This window comes from Oryctolagus cuniculus, chromosome 7 (assembly GCF_964237555.1).
Source record: "Oryctolagus cuniculus chromosome 7, mOryCun1.1, whole genome shotgun sequence".
Lineage (NCBI taxonomy): Eukaryota > Metazoa > Chordata > Mammalia > Lagomorpha > Leporidae > Oryctolagus > Oryctolagus cuniculus.
In genome coordinates this window covers 158,292,074-158,311,360 of record NC_091438.1, presented here as the reverse complement: position 1 = coordinate 158,311,360, position 19,287 = coordinate 158,292,074, and the positions used below count along the sequence as shown (strand labels likewise).

Genomic DNA, 19,287 nt, shown 5'->3' with positions numbered 1-19,287 from the left:
CCCTCTCCAGCTCTGCCCATGGGAAATCTCAGCTCAGGCCTCAGCAGGTCAGAGGTGACTGCGAGGCGCTCCAGCAGCAGAGACCCACCCCTGCCACTGCCTCTCCAGATTCCGCCTGGGATCCCAGTTCAGCTCCGGGAGCCCCTGCACTGCACAGGGATCCCTGGTGGGCACTACCTGCAGAGGGCCTGGGATTCAGGGCCTGTAGATTGGCCACACCCACAGCCCACAGCTTACTCCTGACCGCTCTGCAGTTTTGAGACCAGGTCAAAGATAGGTGTTGGGGGCAGGGACGCAGCCTAGCAGGTAAGACACCTGGATCCCACACTGGAGGGTCTGGGTTCAATACCCAGCTCTGCCCCCAACTCCAGCTTCCTGCTGATGCAGTCAGATGGCACAGGCAGCGGTGACAGCTCAAGTAAGTGGGTTCCTGCTGCCCACAAGGAGACAAGGAATGATTTCCCAGCTCCAGACCTTGGCCCCAGGCTCAGCCCCATCTACCCCAGGCATTTGGGGCGTAAACCAGCAGATGGGAACTCTGCCTCTCAAATAAGTGAAGATTAAAAAAAAAAAAGTTAGGAGAGGTCACCATGGCCTTCTTTTATATTTATACACACACACACACACACTATTTTTTTTTTAAAGATTTGTTTTACTTGCCAGGCAGAGTTACAGAGAGAAACAGAGATAGAGAGAGAGCTCTATCAATTGGTTCACTCCCCAAATGGCTGCAACAGCCAGAGCTGGGCTTATCTGAAGCCAGGAGCTTCTTCTGGGTCTCCCACATGGGCGCAGGGGCCCAAGCACTTGGACCATCCCCAGCTGCTTCCCTAGGTGCACTAGCAGGGAGCTGGATGGGAAGTGGAGCAGCCGGGACTCGTCGCCCATGTGTGATGTCGGCGCTGCAGGCAGAGGCCCCATCCACTGCGCCACAGCACTGGCCTCTGCGACCTTCCTGAACAAGTCAGTAGACCTCACTTTAACTCTTAACTGCAGGTTCAGCCGGGTGAGATAAAGACTGTTCTCTTAGAAATATCCTTAACCTCCCCTTAATACAAAGGTATACACAATGTTAGAAAACCAGTCTTACACAAATGCACATGTTGGGCGTTTGTTTTCTGTGCTGACAAAGAGTTCTACAGCTTACTTCAAGTTTTTCCTTAACAGCATCCCACGCGAGGCGTTCTTACCAACCCAGCCCGAACTCAGGTCAGCCCGGGGACCAACCGCCAAGCAGGGAGCAGGGTGAGACCCCCAGGGACTTAGAGGCCTGAAGCTTTCGGGGCTAAACCAGGCTCTGGAGCCAGGAAGACCCCAGTGAGTGCCCAGGCTAGTCCTGGAAGGTGACAGGCCTCTCCCAAGAGGCCCTGGGAAAGGTTGGGGCCAACTCCACAGGCAACAGGATGCCAAGGTGGTGCGGCAGGGTGGGCATGCCTGGGCAACACACCGGGGAAGCTGTGCACGGCGAATGCTGTTCCAGGGCCACCGAGCTGCCCTGGAAGGTTTCTGCTGAGTCGGGTGCACAAGCCGAGGCGCACCCAGCGCCAGAGCCTGGGAACCGGCCCCTGCGCCAGGGCAGAGGCCGCATCAGCGCGGGGAAACGAGGGCGGCAGCACTCAGCACACCTGTCAGCACTCTCCCCGGGGAGCCCACTCACGTCCTGACATGCCACGGGCTGGAACATCCTACAGCCAGTAATTCTAACAAAGCATGGACAGAAAAGGGAGAGGGCTGCCCAGAACCCTGGGCTGCGGTGTCAGGGTGAGCTTCCCAGAGACTGAGCCTCCACACCGAGTGGCCGCAGCAGCTCCGGGAGCCGGCTGCAGGTCTGTTTCCCAGGGCCCCGGCAGGACCGACCCCGCGCCCAGTGTCCTCGTCTGCTGAGTGGAGGTGATACACACAGTGCTACCCACAGTCAAGTGAATGTGTGAGAGGCGACCACGCCTAGGCACAGTGCCAGCTACACGGGGCACTCAAATGTTGCCGATGACTGGCTGGGTCCCCCCAGAACAGGCAGAACTCCCCAGGCACACGAAGAGCAGAGTTCCTGGGCCTCTGGGGCACCCCTCTGGCCGCAGCCCAGACCACATCAGCCGCAGCATCCAAGCCAACAGAGAGATGGCACTGTGCCAGCATACCAGGGCAGTTCTGCCCCTGTGGGCAGGGGCCAGGCCAAAGTTTAAGGAAATGCAACAGCCAGCCCCCCTGCAATCACGAGGGTCCCCAGGGATTCCCCAGTCTGCCTTGGAGGGTCCCCGGAGGTGGGACCAGACAGGAGGCTCCCAGGGAAGCGCTCTGTGGGTGACAAGGAGCTGTGGCCTTCTTGCCGGCTCCAAGTCCCACAGGTCACCCACCCAGCTCCCTAAAGGAAGCAGCGCTCGGTGCCCGGGAGGGTCTTGACTCACCCTGGTCGATAGAGTGCTGCGGCAGCTGGCTGAGCTGGCTGTTGACCACCCCTGCGTAGGTGCGCAGGAACTCCTCTTCACTGGCTGTCAGCTGCAGGGTGAGAGAGCAGAGGGTGAGGGCGGCGTGCGCCTACTCTCCAAGGCCCCCGCCCAGGCCTGCCTGACCCCCGGGGGCCCCCTCCTCTGCCCCCGGGACTCTATTCCTGAGCTCTGACCCTTTGGCTTCAGAGCAAGCACAGCCTCCTCCCACCCCTGGAACGAGGTCCAAGGGGCCCACAGGCCTTGTCACTCAGATGGAATCTGAGACCAGAATCTCAGCTAGCACAGGGCGGTGGGAAGACGGGCCCTGCCCAGTGAGCCGACAGCAATTCCAAATCCTCCCCTCTCCTGAAACACGGCCCCACACCCGTGTGTCTGCTGCCCCTCCTGATGCCTGCCCTGCCCAGCCCCTCAGCTGCCCCCAAGGAGAGAACCCTCGGGGATCCAGAATGGCCTTCACCCTCCTGGCCCCAATGCAGCGCTCAATATCTGGGGCCTGAACACCAAGCCACAGGCCCAGCAGCAACCCCCCACCCTGCCGGGGCCCTGGCAACCCAGGTCACTGCCCCCCCCCCCCCGCACCGCTGCCACACAGCAGCCCAGGCACTCGTGTGTGAGCCCAGGAGGTCACTGTAGCCCCCTCTATCCTCAGCACGTGCCCCTCCCCCCCGCCACACAGCAGCCCAGGCACTCATGTTCGAGCCCAGGTCTCTACAGCGCCGCCCCCCCGGCAGGTGCCACCCCCCGCCACCCATCAGCCCAGGCACTCATGTTCGAGCCCAGGTCTCTGCAGCCCCTCCATCCTCGGCACATGCCCCCCCCACCTCCCCCACCACACAGCAGCCCAGGCACTCACGTTCAAGCCCAGGTCTCTGCAGCGCGCCCCCCACCCCCCAGGCACACAGCAGCCCAGGCACTCACGTTCGAGCCCAGGTCTCTGCAGTCCCCTGTCGGCAGGTGCCCCCCCCAGCAGCCCAGGCACTCACGTTTGAGCCCAGGTCACTGCAGCCCCCTCCATCCTCGGCACGTGCCCCCGCCCCGGCAGGTGCCCCCCCCATCAGCCCAGGCACTCACGTTCGAGCCCAGGTCTCTGCAGCACCCCGCCGGCAGGTGCCCCCCCACACCCCCCAGCAGCCCAGGCACTCACGTTCGAGCCCAGGTCTCTGCAGCACCCCCCCGCAGGTGCCCCCCGCTCCACCCCCCCGGCAGGTGTCCCCCCCCAGGCACTCACGTTCGAGCCCATCTTCCTCAGCATGAGCAGCACGCGCACCTTCTGCTGAATGTACACCTCCTCCGGACTCTTCCCGGGAGCGCCCTCGCGGTTCATCCCCCTGGCCCAGCTCCGGGGACTCCTGCAGGGGAGAGGCAGCATGGGGGGAGGGGCTCAGACCCCTGCCGAGTGACCCACGCTCTTCCCGCCCAGGGCCCGGTTCCTGCCTTGCCAGCCTGGCTCGGCCACTCTGAGCAGCTCCAGCCCACAGCCACTGCAGGGGGCCTGCCTGCCACCCTGTGCCCAGCCAGCTCCCCCTGCAGCACGCCTCCTGCCGTGAGCCATGCCTCGCGTGTCCCGGGGGCCTGAAGCAAGCAAGCTCCAGGAGGGGCAGCAGAGACGCGAACCACGGCAGCTGGCTGGTGCCCAGTCCCGACACCAAGACCACTCCCCGGCCAAACGCCCCTGCCGAGGGCGCGACACACAGGGCTGCGGGGCCGCCGCCACCACCCTCCCTAGCCCAGCCCACCTGTGGAAGGGCAGTCCTGCAGGCAGCCGGGGAGGCCAGCAGCTGCGCCCAGGTGTCGCTGGGACCTGAGCTGCGTCAAGGCCCCAGGAGAGAAGCCCGGTAAGCCCGGGAGGCCCTGGGGGCGAGGCAGCGGGCGTGGAGGGGCTTGGGTTACACGCGCTATCGCTCCTGGATGAGTCAGAAATAACGCATAACGCGGCAGCTGGGGGGGTGGAGCCTCGGCACTCCCAGTGCCAAGGAGCTGTGCTTGGAGAACCAGGAACTGGGCTGGCGGGCCAAGGACACTCCACACGGTCTACCCCAGGGGCCAGCAACCCTGGACCAGTGGGCTGTGCCTGGCAGAGTGGCTCTCTGAGCAAAGGAGAACTGGACACGTGCCAGGGCCAGGGCGGCAGCTCCCTGAGGGTACTTGTCCACTGCTCAGGCCCCAGGGCTAACGGGGCCCTGCCCCAAAAGCTCACACAACAGACCAAAACCCTGGTCAGCTGGGGCTGATGTACACCGGGTGCAACATGGGGCTCCTTCTAGAACCTTCCTGCCGACTCCCAGGGCTCTAGGCTCTCTTCCTCTGCCCCTCTCGCACCTCCTCAGGAAAGGGCCCGAGGCCCTGCACCTGCATGGGAGACCAGGAGGAAGCACCTGGCTCCTGGCTTCGGATCGGCGCAGCGCTATTCGTAGCGGCCATTTAGGGGGGTGAACCAATGGAAAAGGAAGACCTTTCTCTCTGTCTCTCACTGTCTAACTCTGCCTGTCAAAAAAAAAAAAAAAAAGGGCCGAGGAATAGCTGAGGACAGGGAAAAGGAGTGGTCAGCCCCAAGGAGAAGCACTCAGGCCACGGCTCAGCCAGGGCGCACAGGACGCCTGGGTGGCACGGCCGGGTGGGAAAGCCCGGCGCTGGGTACTGCTTCTCCCATCAACCTCTGACCCCTCCTCCTTCACAGCCACGCAGCACGGTCTCAGGCATGGGTGGTGCGGCCTCCTTCTCCGGGCAGCCGCCTCCCTCTGGGCCACAGCCCAGGTCCTCACATCCCCTCCCATCCTTCACACCCTGTTCTTACAAAGCAGCCAGAGCTGTCTTCAAGCAAACAGAGCAGGCGACATCACTGCCTGCTTAAACCTACCTGCAAACCAGCCCCGCCCCTCCCTCACAACGCCTGTGCTTTGCCTTCCTGGCCCCTGGGCCGTTTCTAGAATGTGCCAGCGAGCTCCGGCCACCTCTGCACTGGCCTAGACCTCATTCCTCGTCCTGCATCTTGGCTTGAAGATGCCTTCCCCAGCACGTGGCCCAAGCCCCTCTGGGTCCCACAGCGCTGTTGTCTTGTCCTGAGTTTCTGAACAGGCCCTCGGCTGGTGTCTCTCCCGACCCTGCTGGGCGGCCAGGCCTGTGTCTGCCTTGCTCACCCTGTCCTGCAACCTAGCACCTGCCCAGGGCTTCATAAACCCTGCCAGGTGGGGGCGGGGGGGAGCGCACTGGCCCTTGGTGTCTCAGCTACGCCACTCCCCCACCCCTCTCACATCAGCTCGGGGCAGATGCCTCTGTTAAGAGAGACTGAGGCACAGACCCCATCTCTCTTAGCTTCTGCAAAGGACTCTCACTTCTAAAGTACTCGGTGTGTCCCGGCTCCGTGCTTTCCGGAGAGACCTAGCTGCTCCCCACAGTCCTCACCCAAGGAGCGAGGGCTCCCAGCACAGAAAACCTCCTCTTCTGTCCTGTGTCTTGCCCAGGCTGCAGGGGGCCCTCCTGGTGAGACACGTGGCATGCACAGGGCTGGCCACTAGGTGTCGCCACACATACACACGCAGCACGGCCGCAGCATCCTCCCTGGAAAGATTCCCTAGGGCTCCTGACGGCCATCAGGCTGCCCTCACTCCCAGCCCAGGGCCACAACCCACACTCCAGTGCCGGGTTCCAGCGAAAGGTTACTCCACTCCGGGAGGGAGCCCAGCCCCGGCAAGGAGAGGGGTCAGGTTTCTGCGGCTGCATCCCGGGTCCCAGGGGTCCTGGCACACAGCAGGTGTCTGCACGGGACCTATCTCACAGGATTTTGTTCAAAGATCCGAACCTCCAACCCCTAGTCAGCAGGCCCACATCATTCCACTGTCCCTACTGTCCCAGCCTCCCCGGTCCCACCCTTACTGGTGACCACTGGGGCTTTTGGCCACAGCTGTGGGCCTGGGTGGGCCCTTGCAACCAGGCGATTCCCACGTGGTACCCTCCCCACAGAGCCACCGCTGTAGCTGACTCCGGCTCCGGGGAAGATTCTCGACTTGCCATTCCTCAAGGCTCTGGTGACCTAGGTCTCCTCAAGCCCTGGTCTGAGCCCACCCCGCCCTGCTGCCTGGCAGGGAGGGAACGCTCAGGGCTGGATGTGGGGCAGGGGGTGGCCAGGAGCACGCGGCCCCACCCTTCACCCCCAGTTCAAACACATGGGAAATGTTGGGACTGGTTTACACAATTCTGCCCTCACCGGCAGCAAGGGTGGCAGTGGGAGGAAAATGAATAATTGAAGAGAATAAATCACTGTCACCCCAAACAGCAACGTCTGTCGCGGGTGTGCTGCAAGTGTTTGTTTAAGTGAGCTCGGTGTTGTCTAAGCAAACGTGCTATTAAATTTTCATTACAACACTGACAAGCATCAGATTAACTTCCCCTGCGAATTCTTATTCCGCCCCTCCAAGGGATCGAGAACTGGTCTCCATTAACAGGTATTCCAGTTATCAGGCAGGAGTTACTCAGCCCAGCCTTGGCTGTCAGAGCCAGGGATGAGGGCGCCTGTCCGTCCTGCGCCCCCAGGTCCCCCACATTTGTCCCAGCACCTACACAGGGGCAGTGCTTCCACGCCAGACCCTAAGAACGTCCCCTGGTGCCAGCTGCCCAGGACAGAGGGATGGGGAAGAAACGCCGGGCAGTTGTCAGCCTTGGGAGAAACCTGTGGACACACACCAGGCAGGGGACGGCCACCTGTCAATCAAGGGCCAGTGGGCGTTACTCCAGAAAACCAGCTCTGACCACAGCAGACAGTGACAAGAAGCCCAGGCACGCACGCTTGCCTCAGCCAGAAGTGTGTGCACACACACATGCACACACACATGCACACACGTGCACATACACAACCCGCTGCCAGTGTTGGGTCTGCCTCTGGTCGGGAAGGGATGGCGAGGCAGTGGCTCACGGCCACCATGAAGGACCTATCCTACCACGCATGACCCGAGAAGCCACACGCTTCTCCTCTGTGAGAGGCGCCCCAGACGCCACGCTCCTGCCCAGCCTCCACAGAGACCCACTGGTGGCCGTCACATGATCTCCAGCTCCAGAAAGTTGACCTCACTTTAGAAGAATCAGGAGGTGGTGCAGCAGGGGCCCAGGTGGCAAGACAGCTGCGTGTGTCATGCAGCAGATGGAAGCGTGGCAGGCCGGCTGGGAAACGCAGGCCATTCTGATCAAGAGTTGGGGGAGCTGGCCTCCCTCTGACAGGCACAAGTGGCCCCACATGCACACAGCCATTGGCATTCCCTTGTATTTATAAATGTGCGGTCGACGCTGCTTGAATACACACAGCTCTAGAAATTAGTGTCCATTTATAGCCAGAGGAGTCTTGCACCTGCCGGGGGACACGGAGTTGACTCAGGCTGGGCTGGATGGCAAGGTGGGACCTTCAGGCCCACAAGCCACCTCTGACCCCTGGGCACTTGTTGCTGCTTTTGTTCTTTTAAAAACACATTGTGCAGGGCCGGTGCTGTGGCATAGTGGGAAAAGTCACCGCCTGCAGTGCTGGCATCCCAGTTTACATCCTGGCTGCTCCACTTCCGATCCAGCTCTCTGCTGTGGCCTGGGAAAGCAGCAGAAGATGGCCCAAGTCCTTGGGCCCCTGCACCCATATGGGAGACCCAGAGGAAGATCCTGGCTCCTGGCTTCAGATCAGCCCAGCTCTGGCCGTTGCAGCCATTTGGGGAGTGAACCAGCAGATGGAAGACCTCTCTCTGTCTGTCTCTCTTTCTCTGCCTCTCTGTAACTCTACCTTTCAAAAAATAAATCTTAAAAAAAAAAAAAAAAAAAACTGCCGGTGCCGCGGCTCACTAGGCTAATCCTCCGCCTTGTGGCGCCAGCACACTGGGTTCTAGTCCCAGTTGGGGCGCCGGATTCTGTCCTGGTTGCCCCTCTTCCAGGCCAGCTCTCTGCTGTGGCCCGGGAGTGCAGTGGAGGATGGCCCAAGGCCTTGGGCCCTGCACCCCATGGGAGACCAGGAGAAGTACCTGGCTCCTGCCATCGGATCAGCGTGGTGCACCGGCTGCAGCGCGCCGGCCGCGGCAGCCAATGGAGGGTGAACCAACGGCAAAGGAAGACCTTTCTCTCTCTCTCACTGTCCACTCTGCCTGTCAAAAAAAAAAAAAAAAAAAAACCTGTGCTAGATTTTAAATGTTCTCACTCTAAAATGCACGCATGTATTTTCACATTTGCACTACACAAAAATGCCACACCCCGTAACTGTGCGACTCCTGGTTTATATAAAGTGTTAATTCAGAGTCTACACCAGCCTAAGAGAAACCAGCAGTTCCACAAGACTCCCCACACGCGTCCACACGCCTGAAGAAAGGAACGGAAGTCACGAGAAGAGTGGGCTTCGTGGTCAGCCTTGCACCTGCGGCCCAGGGCCCCGCACCCCCATTCTATGGCCACAGGTCAGCGTCTTCCCTCAGGTCCTTACCTGCTCCTGGAGATTAGCTTCAGGCCAACAGGTGCTCAACTGTGAGGAGAGGGCTGTGGCCAGGGAGCACAGCAGGCGCCGCCCTATGGAAACACGGAACACGGGTCATGGGAGGAGCCAGGAAGGCCCCAGAACTGGCAGGGAGCTCCCAGACAGGCTCTGCCGCAGCCCAGAAATATCCGTGTGCTGCCGGGCAAGCCCAGGACGGGTGCTGACTGCGGCGCCCCAGCCTGTCATTTCCGGCCAAAGCAGGTCAGTCTGCCCCATGCCACACGCCTCCCTCCCCGGGCTAGTCACGACGTCTAGAAACATCACACCAGAATGAATCATGCAGGGACACAAGATGGGCAAGTCCCACACTTGCACGAGATGACGCTCCCCCACCGGGAAGACGAGACCAGCAGGACTTGGGTCTCCGGGCACCTGCCTCCCCTGCACTGGGGTCTCTGGGCACCTGCCTCCCCTGCACTGGGGTCTCCGGGCACCTGCCTCCCGTGCGCTCGGGCCTCCGGGCACCTGCCTCCCCTGCACTCGGGCCTCCGGGCACCTGCCTCGCCTGCACTGGGGTCTCCGGGCACCTGCCTCCCGTGCGCTCGGGCCTCCGGGCACCTGCCTCCCCTGCACTCGGGTCTCCGGGCACCTGCCTCCCCTGCACTCGGGTCTCCGGGCACCTGCCTCCCCTGCACTGGGGTCTCCGGGCACCTGCCTCCCATGTGCTCGGGTCTCCCGGCACCTGCCTCCCGTGCGCTCGGGTCTCCGGGCACCTGCCTCCCCTGCACTGGGGTCTCCGGGCACCTGCCTCGCCTGCACTAGGGTCTCCGGGCACCTGCCTCCCCTGCACTGGGGTCTCCGGGCACCTGCCTCCCGTGCGCTCGGGTCTCCGGGCACCTGCCTCGCCTGCACTGGGGTCTCCGGGCACCTGCCTCCCGTGTGCTCGGGTCTCCCGGCACCTGCCTCCCATGCGCTCAGGTGGGGCATTCACGTTCTCGTGTGCCCAGGGAGCACCTGCGGCTGTGTGTGTGGACACTGACTAACACAGACAGCTGCTGACACCCCTGCCGGCCTGGCCACGAGTCCACCTGCCCCGGGCACCCCTCCTCCACGAATCAAAGGATACCATCTCCCTGCTGCTGCCATGCTGCGGTCAATTCTGCTGCTGGGGTCATGTGTATTCCAGAAAAGGGGGGACTTCCAAAGCCTCCCCTGAACTCGGGCAGGGTCTCTCCAGCCCTGCGATGGCAGAGCTGTCACCCACCACTGCCACCTGCTCTACCACACTAACCCGAGGGGAACAGGCCACTTAGAGCAATTAACTGTTCCTTCATACCTGTAGATATCAAAGCACCGAAATACCAAGGAGCCCCGCGGAGCTTCCCACCCACGCCCCCATGTTCCTCCCCACACGCATGGAGAGGCGCCCTCTCCCACTTATGAAGGGCCACCGTGTTGGCCAATTATCGCTGTACACACAAGGCTCCGGGCTTCCAAGCAGCAGAGAGCTCTGCACTCACTGCTTTAGGGGGAGGGGTCAAAAGGCCCCGTGTGTCCAGGATTCACAGCCACCTGTCCTGTCTGTCACTTTATGAACAGTCCACAGATGGAGACACCAGGCCCAAGGCCCTGGGGCCCCAAAGCCAGGGCAAGGCAGGGGCTGCTGCGTTCCACTCCTGGTTCTGCTCTGCCCCTGACCAGCTGTGCAAGCTGAGGCTGGTGGCTGCCCTCTGTGCACCCGGAGGGAGGTCATGGCCTCCACCACAGCCTCCAGTGGACACAGGGAATGAGGCTTGGCCAGGCCCACAGGCCCCGAGTTGGTTTAAGATTTAGTTGAAAGGCAGAGTGACAGGGAGAGAGACAGAGGTCGTCTACCTGCTGGTTCACGTCCCACATGTCTGCACACGGCCTGTGTCTGACTAGGTTGAAGCCAGAAGCTGGGAACCCCAGCTGGGTCTCCCACATGGGTGGCAGGGACCCCAGTACTTGAGCCATCACTGCACCTACCAGGTGCATTAGCAGGAAGCTGGGTCAGAAACCGAGGAGCTGGGGCCCGCGTAACGGGTTAAGCCACCACTTGCAATGCCGGCATCTCACATGGGCGCGGGTTAGAGTCCTGGCTGCTCCATTTTCCAATCCAACTCCCTCCTAATAATGCACCTGGCAAAGCAGTGGAAGATGGCCCAAGCCACTGTGGCCATTTGGGGAGTGAACCAGAGACTGGAAGATCTGTATCTCCCACCCTCCCTCTCTCTAACTCTGCCATTCCATCCAAAAAGAAAGACATCGAGGAGCTGGGGCTTGAACTCTGATGATAGGGGATGCAGGAATCCAATCAGAGGCTTAACTCCCAGTGCTACAACCCCGCCCCCAGCCCCCATGCTTGGTTTAATGATCTGCTGTCACCGTCCTGACATTCTTGGGTCCCATAAATTGTACAGCTGGTCCAGGAAGAAGAAAAGCGGCGAGACATTTGACATTTGGTCCAGCGGGCACGATGCTGCTCGGGACAGCCGCATCCCACATCAGAACACCTGGATTTGAGTCCCTCCTCGACTCCCATTCCAGCTTCCTGTCAATGTGCATGCTGGGAGGCGGTGGCAATGGCTGAGGTCCCTGCCTCCAGTGTGGGAGACCCAGACTGAGCTCTGCCTCCTGACTTCAGCCTGGCCCAGCCCCAGGTGTTGCATGCATTTGGTGAGTGATGGGAAATCTGCCTGCCTGTCTCTGTCACTCTATCAAATACAATAAACAGATAATAAAATGGTTAATTTAAAGGAAGAGGGGTAGGCATCGTGGCAAAGTGGCTGAAGTCACTGCTTGGTTTGCCTGGGTCAGTGCCAGCTCCTCCACCTCCAGTCCAGCTCCTGCTAACGCGCCTGGAAAGGGCTTGGGCTCCTGCCACCATGAGACACCCCGATGGAGATCCTGACTCCTGGTTTCAGCCTGGCCCAGCCCTGGTTACTGCAGCCATTTAGGGTATGAACAGCCGAGGAAGATGGCTCCCGGGCTCCCCCTCCCTCCCCGTCTCATTGCTTTGCCTTTCAAACAAACACACAGATAAATCTTGAGAAGCAAAAGATCAAGAGGTCAATACGTCTCTCACAGTGCCAAGCCGCCCCTGCCCCAGCAAGCAGAGGCTACACGGTCTCAGAGAGGATTGCTGAGAGCTCTCCGGGTGGACACAGCCCCGAGCAAGGCTTTAGGAGGTGGGAGGGGCACGAAGTGGGCAGGCAGATCTCTGCAGAAAGGGGGAGGCCAGAGACCGTGAGCCGCTGAGCGACCCTGAGCACCCAAAGCACAGGCCACACGAGCAGGACAGCCACGGCCAGCCACGCCAGCCACGCCACCAGAGCTGTGAGGCCCCAGATGCTCACATGCAGGCCACTGCGTCTCAGACACTGCCAAACGGCACGAGGACAAGGGCAGGAAGCCCTGAGGATGTGCCACCGGCAGCGGGACTGTGGGCAGGGCCCAGACGGGCGACAGCCCCAGGACTGAGATGGGATGCAGGTATCCCAGCTCAGACACAGGGAGAACGCTGGTGGACGTGCCTGTGGCAGGGCCGGCTCTGCGTGAGCACCGCAAGGGGTCTGGAGCTGAAGGCTGCCCTGGGGCCTCAGGCGGTACCTGGACCAGAATGGGGGAGGGGCAGACACCTGTGGGAGGGGAGATAGCAGCAGGTCAGACAGGGAGAGGCCTGGGCCCACAGCTCACCAGTGCTGGAGGAAGGGACAGCTGACCGCGTGGGGGCTCGTGAGAGGGTCTTTTCAGGTCACCACGGGCTCAAGAAATAGAAGAGGGAGAACTGCAGATGCTGAGGGCGGGGGAAGTCACACCACAGAGGAGGAGGGGGGCGGGGGAGGTCACACCACAGAGGAGGAGGGGGCGGGGGAAGTCACACCACAGAGGAGGAGGGGGGTGGGGGAAGTCACACCACAGAGGAAGGGGAGGGTGTGGAGTGGGAGGTCACACCACAGAGGAAGGGGGGGGTCACACGACAGAGGAGGAGGGGGGTGGGGGAGGTCACACCACAGAGGAAGGGGGGGTGGGGGAGGTCACACCACAGAGGAAGGGGGGGCGGGGGAGGTCACCACAGAGGAGGATGGGGGTGGGGGAGGTCACACCACAGAGGAAGAGGAGGGTGGGAGAGGTCACACCACAGAGAAGGAGGGGGCGGGGGAGGTCACACCACAGAGGAGGAGGGGGGTGGGGGAGGTCACACCACAGAGGAAGGGGAGGGTGCGGAGTGGGAGGTCACACCACAGAGGAAGGGGGGGTGGGGGAGGTCACACCACAGAGGATAAGGGGGGCGGGGGAGGTCACACCACAGAGGAAGGGGGGGCGGGGAAGTCACACCACAGAGGAAGGGGGGGTCACACGACAGAGGAAGAGGAGGGTGGTGGAGGTCACACCACAGAGGAGGAGGGGGGCGGGGGAGGTCACCACAGAGGAAGGGGGGGTGGGGGAGGTCACACCACAGAGGAAGGGGAGGGTTCAGAGTGGGAGGTCACACCACAGAGGAGGAGGAGGGTGGGGAGGTCACACCACAGAGGAGGAGGAGGGTGGGGGAGGTCACACCACAGAGGAAGGGGGGGTGGGGGAGGTCACACCACAGAGGAAGGGGGGGTGGGGGAGGTCACACCACAGAGGAAGGGGGGGTGGGGGAGGTCACACCAGAGGAGGAGGAGGGTGCAGAGTGGGAGGTCACACCACAGAGGAAGGGGGGGTGGGGGAGGTCACACCACAGAGGAAGGGGGGGCGGGGGAGGTCACACCACAGAGGAAGGGGGGGTGGGGGAGGTCACACCACAGAGGAAGGGGGGGTGGGGGAGGTCACACCACAGAGGAGGAGGAGGGTGCGGAGTGGGAGGAAGCAGCAGAGGGCCGGCAGCAACGTGGGAAAGGCCCAGGCCGGGAAGAAGCCAGGGTGACCTGACAGTAGCTGCAGGGCCTGCAGGGAAGAGGGGGGTGCAGGAGGACCCCACCCCTGGCTGCCGTGGCAGGGGCTGGGAGGACCCAGGCACCTACACCGGGGACTCAGCAGGAAGAAGAGGGGACACAGGACGCCTGCTCCCCCTCCACGCCCGGAGCTGAACATTCCAGACAGGTGAGCCCCAAAAGACCTGCTTCTTGTCCTCTAACTCGAACTGCGATGCACGGGAATACGGCAGGGGCCCGCGCTGTGGCACAGAGGGTAAAGCCACCCCTCGAGACGCCATCATCATAGCCCAGGTGATAACGCAGGCTTGAGTCCCCGCCACTCTGCCTCCAACCCACCTTCCTGTCGTTGTGCCTGGGAAGGAGCAGAAGACGGCCAACTGCTCAGGCCCCTGCCCCCATGGGGGAGACCAGGATCAAGGGCCCAGCTCATGGCTTTGGTCTAGCCCTGGCCAACCCCAGCTGTTGTGGTTACTCTCTCCCTGTCACTCTGCCTGTTAAATAAATAAAATAAATAATAAATCCTTTTTCTTAAGAAATATGGCACTGAGTCAGGTTAAGTCAAAATACAAAGACACAAAACACACCACATTCAGAAACAGACATGCGCAGAAGCAAATGAGCCAGGGAGGGCCGGATGCAGCGGCCGCCTGGGGAGGGGGGGCCTGAGCACGCGGCCCTGCCCAGCCATGCCCCCTTGCAGGCAATGTGTTCATCTCCCGCCACCAAATTTATTAAGCACCTACTGTGGACTGGGATACATCAGTTAAGACAACCAAAAGCCAAATGTCCCTCCGTAGACGGCAGTGGGTGAGTAACAAGGCTTGGAGGAAGGCAGGCACTCTGATGAACCCCGGTGGTCAGGCCAGCCTCCCACAGCCAGGTCTGCAGAGGTCAGGGAGCAAGCCTGGGGCAGAGCTGTGCACGGGGCCTGTGTCGGGCCTGTGCGGGGCCCGTGCGGGGCCGAGGCAGGAGCCGGAGCTGACCACTAGCGCCAGGGAAGCCTCCATGAAAACCCGACCGTGACCCGCATGCCCAGGGCGGCCGCGGGGGGATGGGGCGGCAGCTGGCAGCCAAAGGCCGGCAGGGCCACCTGACTGCTCCCATGGAGACGAGGCGGAGGGGGCAGAGCCAAGGCCACGGCGCGGTGCAAGCCCGCTGACGAGGGCAGGGATGGGAGGGAGGGTAGGCGGTGGCGGCCCTGAGTGGGCGCCGTGGGGGAAGAGGGGGAGCTGCATCTCCGACGCCCACAGCTGTTCCCATCCCTAGGCCTCAACTTCCTCATCTGTCCCTGGGGGTGGGAAGGGTACCTGCTCCAAGGGTGGGCTGGGGGAGTCAGAGGAAACAGCATTTATGGACAGCACTGGGCCCAGTGCCTGGGCACAGTGAGTGCTCTGTAACTACCAGTGGCTGTCACGGGCAATAAGATGATACAACTTAGTGTCTTTCATCACAGCCAGGGGTGGGCAAAAGCCACCAACCAGGGCGCATGCTGGGGCGCCCACGTCCGATACCGGAGCGTCTGGTTTGAGTCCTGGCTGCTCCACTTCTGAGTCCATTTCCTGGGAGGCAGCAGATGCTATCTCATCACTTGGGTCCCTGCCACCCATGAGAGACCCAGATGGAGTTCCAGGCTCCTGACTTCAGCCTGGCCCAGCCCCGGGTGTTGTGGGCATCTGGGGGAGGGAACCAGTGGATAGAAGATGTCTCTCTCTGTCTCTATTGCTCTGCCTTTCAAATAAACAACAGCAAAAACACACATTTTTTAAAGAAGGAATTCCAAGGATTAAAATACCCTCGGCATCTTTTTCTCCCACACTGGCTCGAGGGAACGCGGAGGGAAGAGCTGCACGTCCCACAGCCTGCCCGTCCCCAGGGCCACCACAGCAGGACCAGGTGGTCCCTCGCAAGGGGCCGTCTGCGCTTGCGGCACATTTAACAGCCCAGATGCCAGCGGCAGCTCCTCAGCTGTGCCCAGAGTGTCCTCAGCCAGCCGTGGCCAGGTGCTGGGGGAGGGGAGGAGGACCCCCCCACCCCGGGCTCGCGGCTTGTCCTGCAGGTGAGTGAGTACAGCATGGGGCAGAGCTGGCCGCGGTCACCCAGATGGGCCACCCTGCAACAGCATCAGAACCCACGGCTCCCGCTGCGGAAGCAACTGGACAAAAACTCGCTGTGAGCCGGGGGCGGGGCGGTGCTGAGGCCGACCCCCAGGTTGCTGCCAGAGACGCACCCTGGCTGGCAGCTCAGGTCCCCCGGCGACATCAGAGCTGCAGGTGGTGACACAGAGAATTCCCGGACGCCCCACGCTCAGTGACACACCAACGCAGGACTCCGGGCCTGGGAGCAAATGCCACACGCGGCCTCCTCAACCGGGGGCGCGGCACCTTTCCTGGGGGCTGACATTGGGCTGAGGAATGTGTCCCGAGGCGCCAGCCCAGAGGCAAACCTGCTTGGAGCTCCTCCCCGGCCCAGGAAGCCGGGAGAGGCTGCAGGGCAGCAGCCATGAGGCCGTGCCGCCGCGGCACTTCCTGGAGGCCGGGCGCCGAGCCAGTCATGGTGAGCACGTGGTCTCGTTTAATTCTCACCCTCACAAGCCCTCAAGGCAGGAATTGCTCCCATTTCAGAGATGAAACAACCGAGGCTCACGAAGGCAAAGAGCTGCCCAAGGCCATGGAGGCCGGTGTGGGTGCAGGCTTTCCCTCCCACCCCAGGGCTCACAGAGAGCCATGTGTCTTCAATTAGGTAAAATGGGAATCCACCTGGTAGGGCAAAACAAGGAAGCCAGAAGCCACGCCTCCTGCCGCTGGAGACCAACGGGAAAACGGGCACCAGAGCAGGCGGGGGGGGGGGGGGGGGGAGGGAGCCTGGTGGGACGGGCAGCAGCAAGGGAGGAGCCAAAGGCTGTCGGGGAGCCCCAGCAGGAGCCGTGCTGAGCCGCCCTGCACCTGAGGCACCTGGCTCCTCAGTGACACGGCGGGAACTGCCGAACGGTGAAGTCTCCATGCCTGCACGCTACCCTCAAATGCTTCAGGAAAAAGCACGTGTGTGTGTGTGTGTGTGTGTGCGCGCGCGTCTGAGTGCACATGTGTGACTGTGCATGTGTGCACACATGTGTGCAGCATGCAGCTGTGCACACGACTTGCGACTGTGCGCATGTGTGATCCCATGTGATTGTGTGCGTGTGTATAACCATGCACGTGTGCATTGTGCAACCATGTACATGTGTGACTGTGCATGGATCTGTGGATACAGAGACAGAGCACAGCGTGAAGACGGCCACACATTAACTACCCCCAGTGAGTCCAGGTGAAGTGAACGTGGGTGCTCGCTGTCAAAATTCAACTCCCTCTAGGCTTGAGACAAAAATTAAGGGGCCGGCGCTGTGGTGTAGTCGGTAAAGCCGCCGCTTGCAGTGCCAGCATCCCATATGGGCGCCGGTTCGAGTCCCGGCTGCTCCACTTCTGATCCAGCTCTCTGCTGTGGCCTGGGAAAGCAGTGGAAAGTCCTTGGGCCCCTGAACCCACATGAGAAACCCAGAAGAAGCTCCTGGATTCAGATCAGCCCCGCTTGGGCTGTTGTGGCCATCTGGGGAGTGACCCAGCAGACGGAAGACCTCTCTCTCTGCCTCTGGCTTTCTGTAACTCTGCCTTTTAAATAAATAAAAAAGAAACAAGAATTAGAAGTTGGGAAAACATTAAGAAGTCCCATGGAAATGGGGATGTCCCTCAATGGGCAGTTGGTCTCAGAAGGCCCCTGGCTACTTAGAACCCGGTCTGCATCCCACCCTCACTGCCCCACACTGGCCACAGCTCGACCTTCTCCACGGGAGCAGCTGCGAAGCCAGACGAGGCCTCTGCAGGCACAGGTGACTCCGGGACTCTCCATGTCTGCGCTCTGCAGGGTCCCCCATGCTGCCGCAGGCATGAGGCACCCGCCAAGGCCCTGGCAGCACTGAATCAAGCCCACGCCCTGGTGCAGATCAGCTGCAGGATGACCAGCGCACAGCCGCCACGCACAGCCCCCGGCTGCAGCAAGCACAGGAGTCCAGCACAGGCGGGACCTGCGTGCTGGACAGGAAGCGAAAAGAGATGCCGCTTCCACCCCGCCAGAGGCAGACGGCCGGTCAGATCCAAGCTGACCTCCACGGCGGTGGCTCGTGATAGGGCAACTCCTTGCCCACCCCCCCCACCCCCAACAGACAGCTGGCAACTTCTGGCAACGTCTGGAGCCACTTTTCATAGTCATGCCTAGGAGGACAAACCGGGTAGTGATCACAGGTCCGTGCCCACCATGAGGAATTACCTGCCCCTGTGCATGGCGCGGGGGGCGGGAGACCCCACTGGGTGTCACCCGAGTTGTCGACGGCCCCAGGCTCCTTTGGCACCTCTGCACCTGCCATTCCTTCAGCCCGGAGCGTCACTCCCTGCCAGATCACCAGACCAAGCCCTCCTGACTGCTCTCTGCTCTACCAACACCTGCCCTGGGCTGCCCTAAGGCCCGAGTTTGCACACCTGAACGGCGGCTGCCTGTTTTCACCATCACACACAGCATGCTCGCTGAGCACAGACCAGAGGCGGTGTTGTGGCCCTCGCAGGCCCCATGCAGCCTTGTTCTCAGAGGCATTAAAATGGACTGGATCTCTTGTTAAACATAATTCTCAAAAACTCATAATAGAGGGACAACAAACAAGTAGATGGGTCATTTCAAAGTTACTATCCTTGTAAGACAAGGAGACAGAACAAAAGAAAAGTAACTGGTTATCACGTTACTCTAGGTTACCTTTTTCTAAAAACAGATTTATGTAGACAGGTATTTGAAAGTCAGTGAGAGAGAGAGGGAGAGACACTCTCCAAATGCCCGCAACACTCAGGGCTGTGTCGAGCCAAAGCCAGGAGCCTGGGCTCCAGCGGGGACTCCCACATAGGCGTCAGGTACTCAGGGACCTGAGTCATCATCTGCTACGTCACAGGCTGCTCACACAACCGCAGGGAGCTGGATCAGAAGCAGGACAGGGGCCAGCGCTGTAGCGCATCAGGTTAATGCCCTGGCCTGAAGCACAGGCATCCCGTGCGGGTGCCGGTTCTAGTCCCAGCTGCTCCTCTTCGGATCCAGCTCTCTGCTATGCCCTGGGATAGAAGTGGAAGATGGCCCAAGTTCTTGGGCCCCTACACCCACGTGGGAGACCCAGAAGCTTCTGGCTCCTGGCTCCTGCCTTCGGATCAGTGAAGGCAGTTGTGGCCAACTGGGGAGTGAACCAGTGGATGGATGACCTGTCTCTCCCTGCCTCTCCTCTCTCTGTGTAACTCTGACTTTCAAATAAGTAAATAAATCTTAAAAACAAAGAAAAGAAGAAGAAGCAGGGCAGCTGGGACTCGAACCAGGCACTCTGCTACGGCATGTGGGCATCCCAGGGATGGCTGCTCCCTCTGCCCCACAGTGCCGGCTCCTGAAGGAGCTGAGCTGGCCC

At 61.3% G+C, this 19,287-nt stretch overlaps 1 protein-coding gene across 4 annotated transcripts in view; it reads right to left on the bottom strand.

Annotated features, from left to right (window-relative positions):
- CTNNBIP1 (catenin beta interacting protein 1) overlaps window positions 1–19,287 on the bottom strand; it is a 104,796-nt gene that overhangs the window by 67,396 nt on the left and 18,113 nt on the right. For 2 of the 4 annotated variants that reach the window (XR_007924116.2, XM_002716164.5), the window contains exons 2-4: window positions 8,890–8,972; window positions 3,676–3,796; window positions 2,406–2,496 (exon numbers count right to left, since the gene is read on the bottom strand). Coding sequence is in view for 3 of the 4 variants with exons in the window: in XM_002716164.5 (XP_002716210.1) it covers window positions 2,406–2,496; window positions 3,676–3,771 (187 nt within the window). In the remaining variant the exon portion in view is untranslated. Of the gene's footprint in view, window positions 1–2,405; window positions 2,497–3,675; window positions 3,797–4,183; window positions 4,950–8,889; window positions 8,973–19,287 lie in introns of those variants that run through there. The other 2 variants (XM_051858110.2, XM_070079328.1) reach the window with 2 other exon arrangements.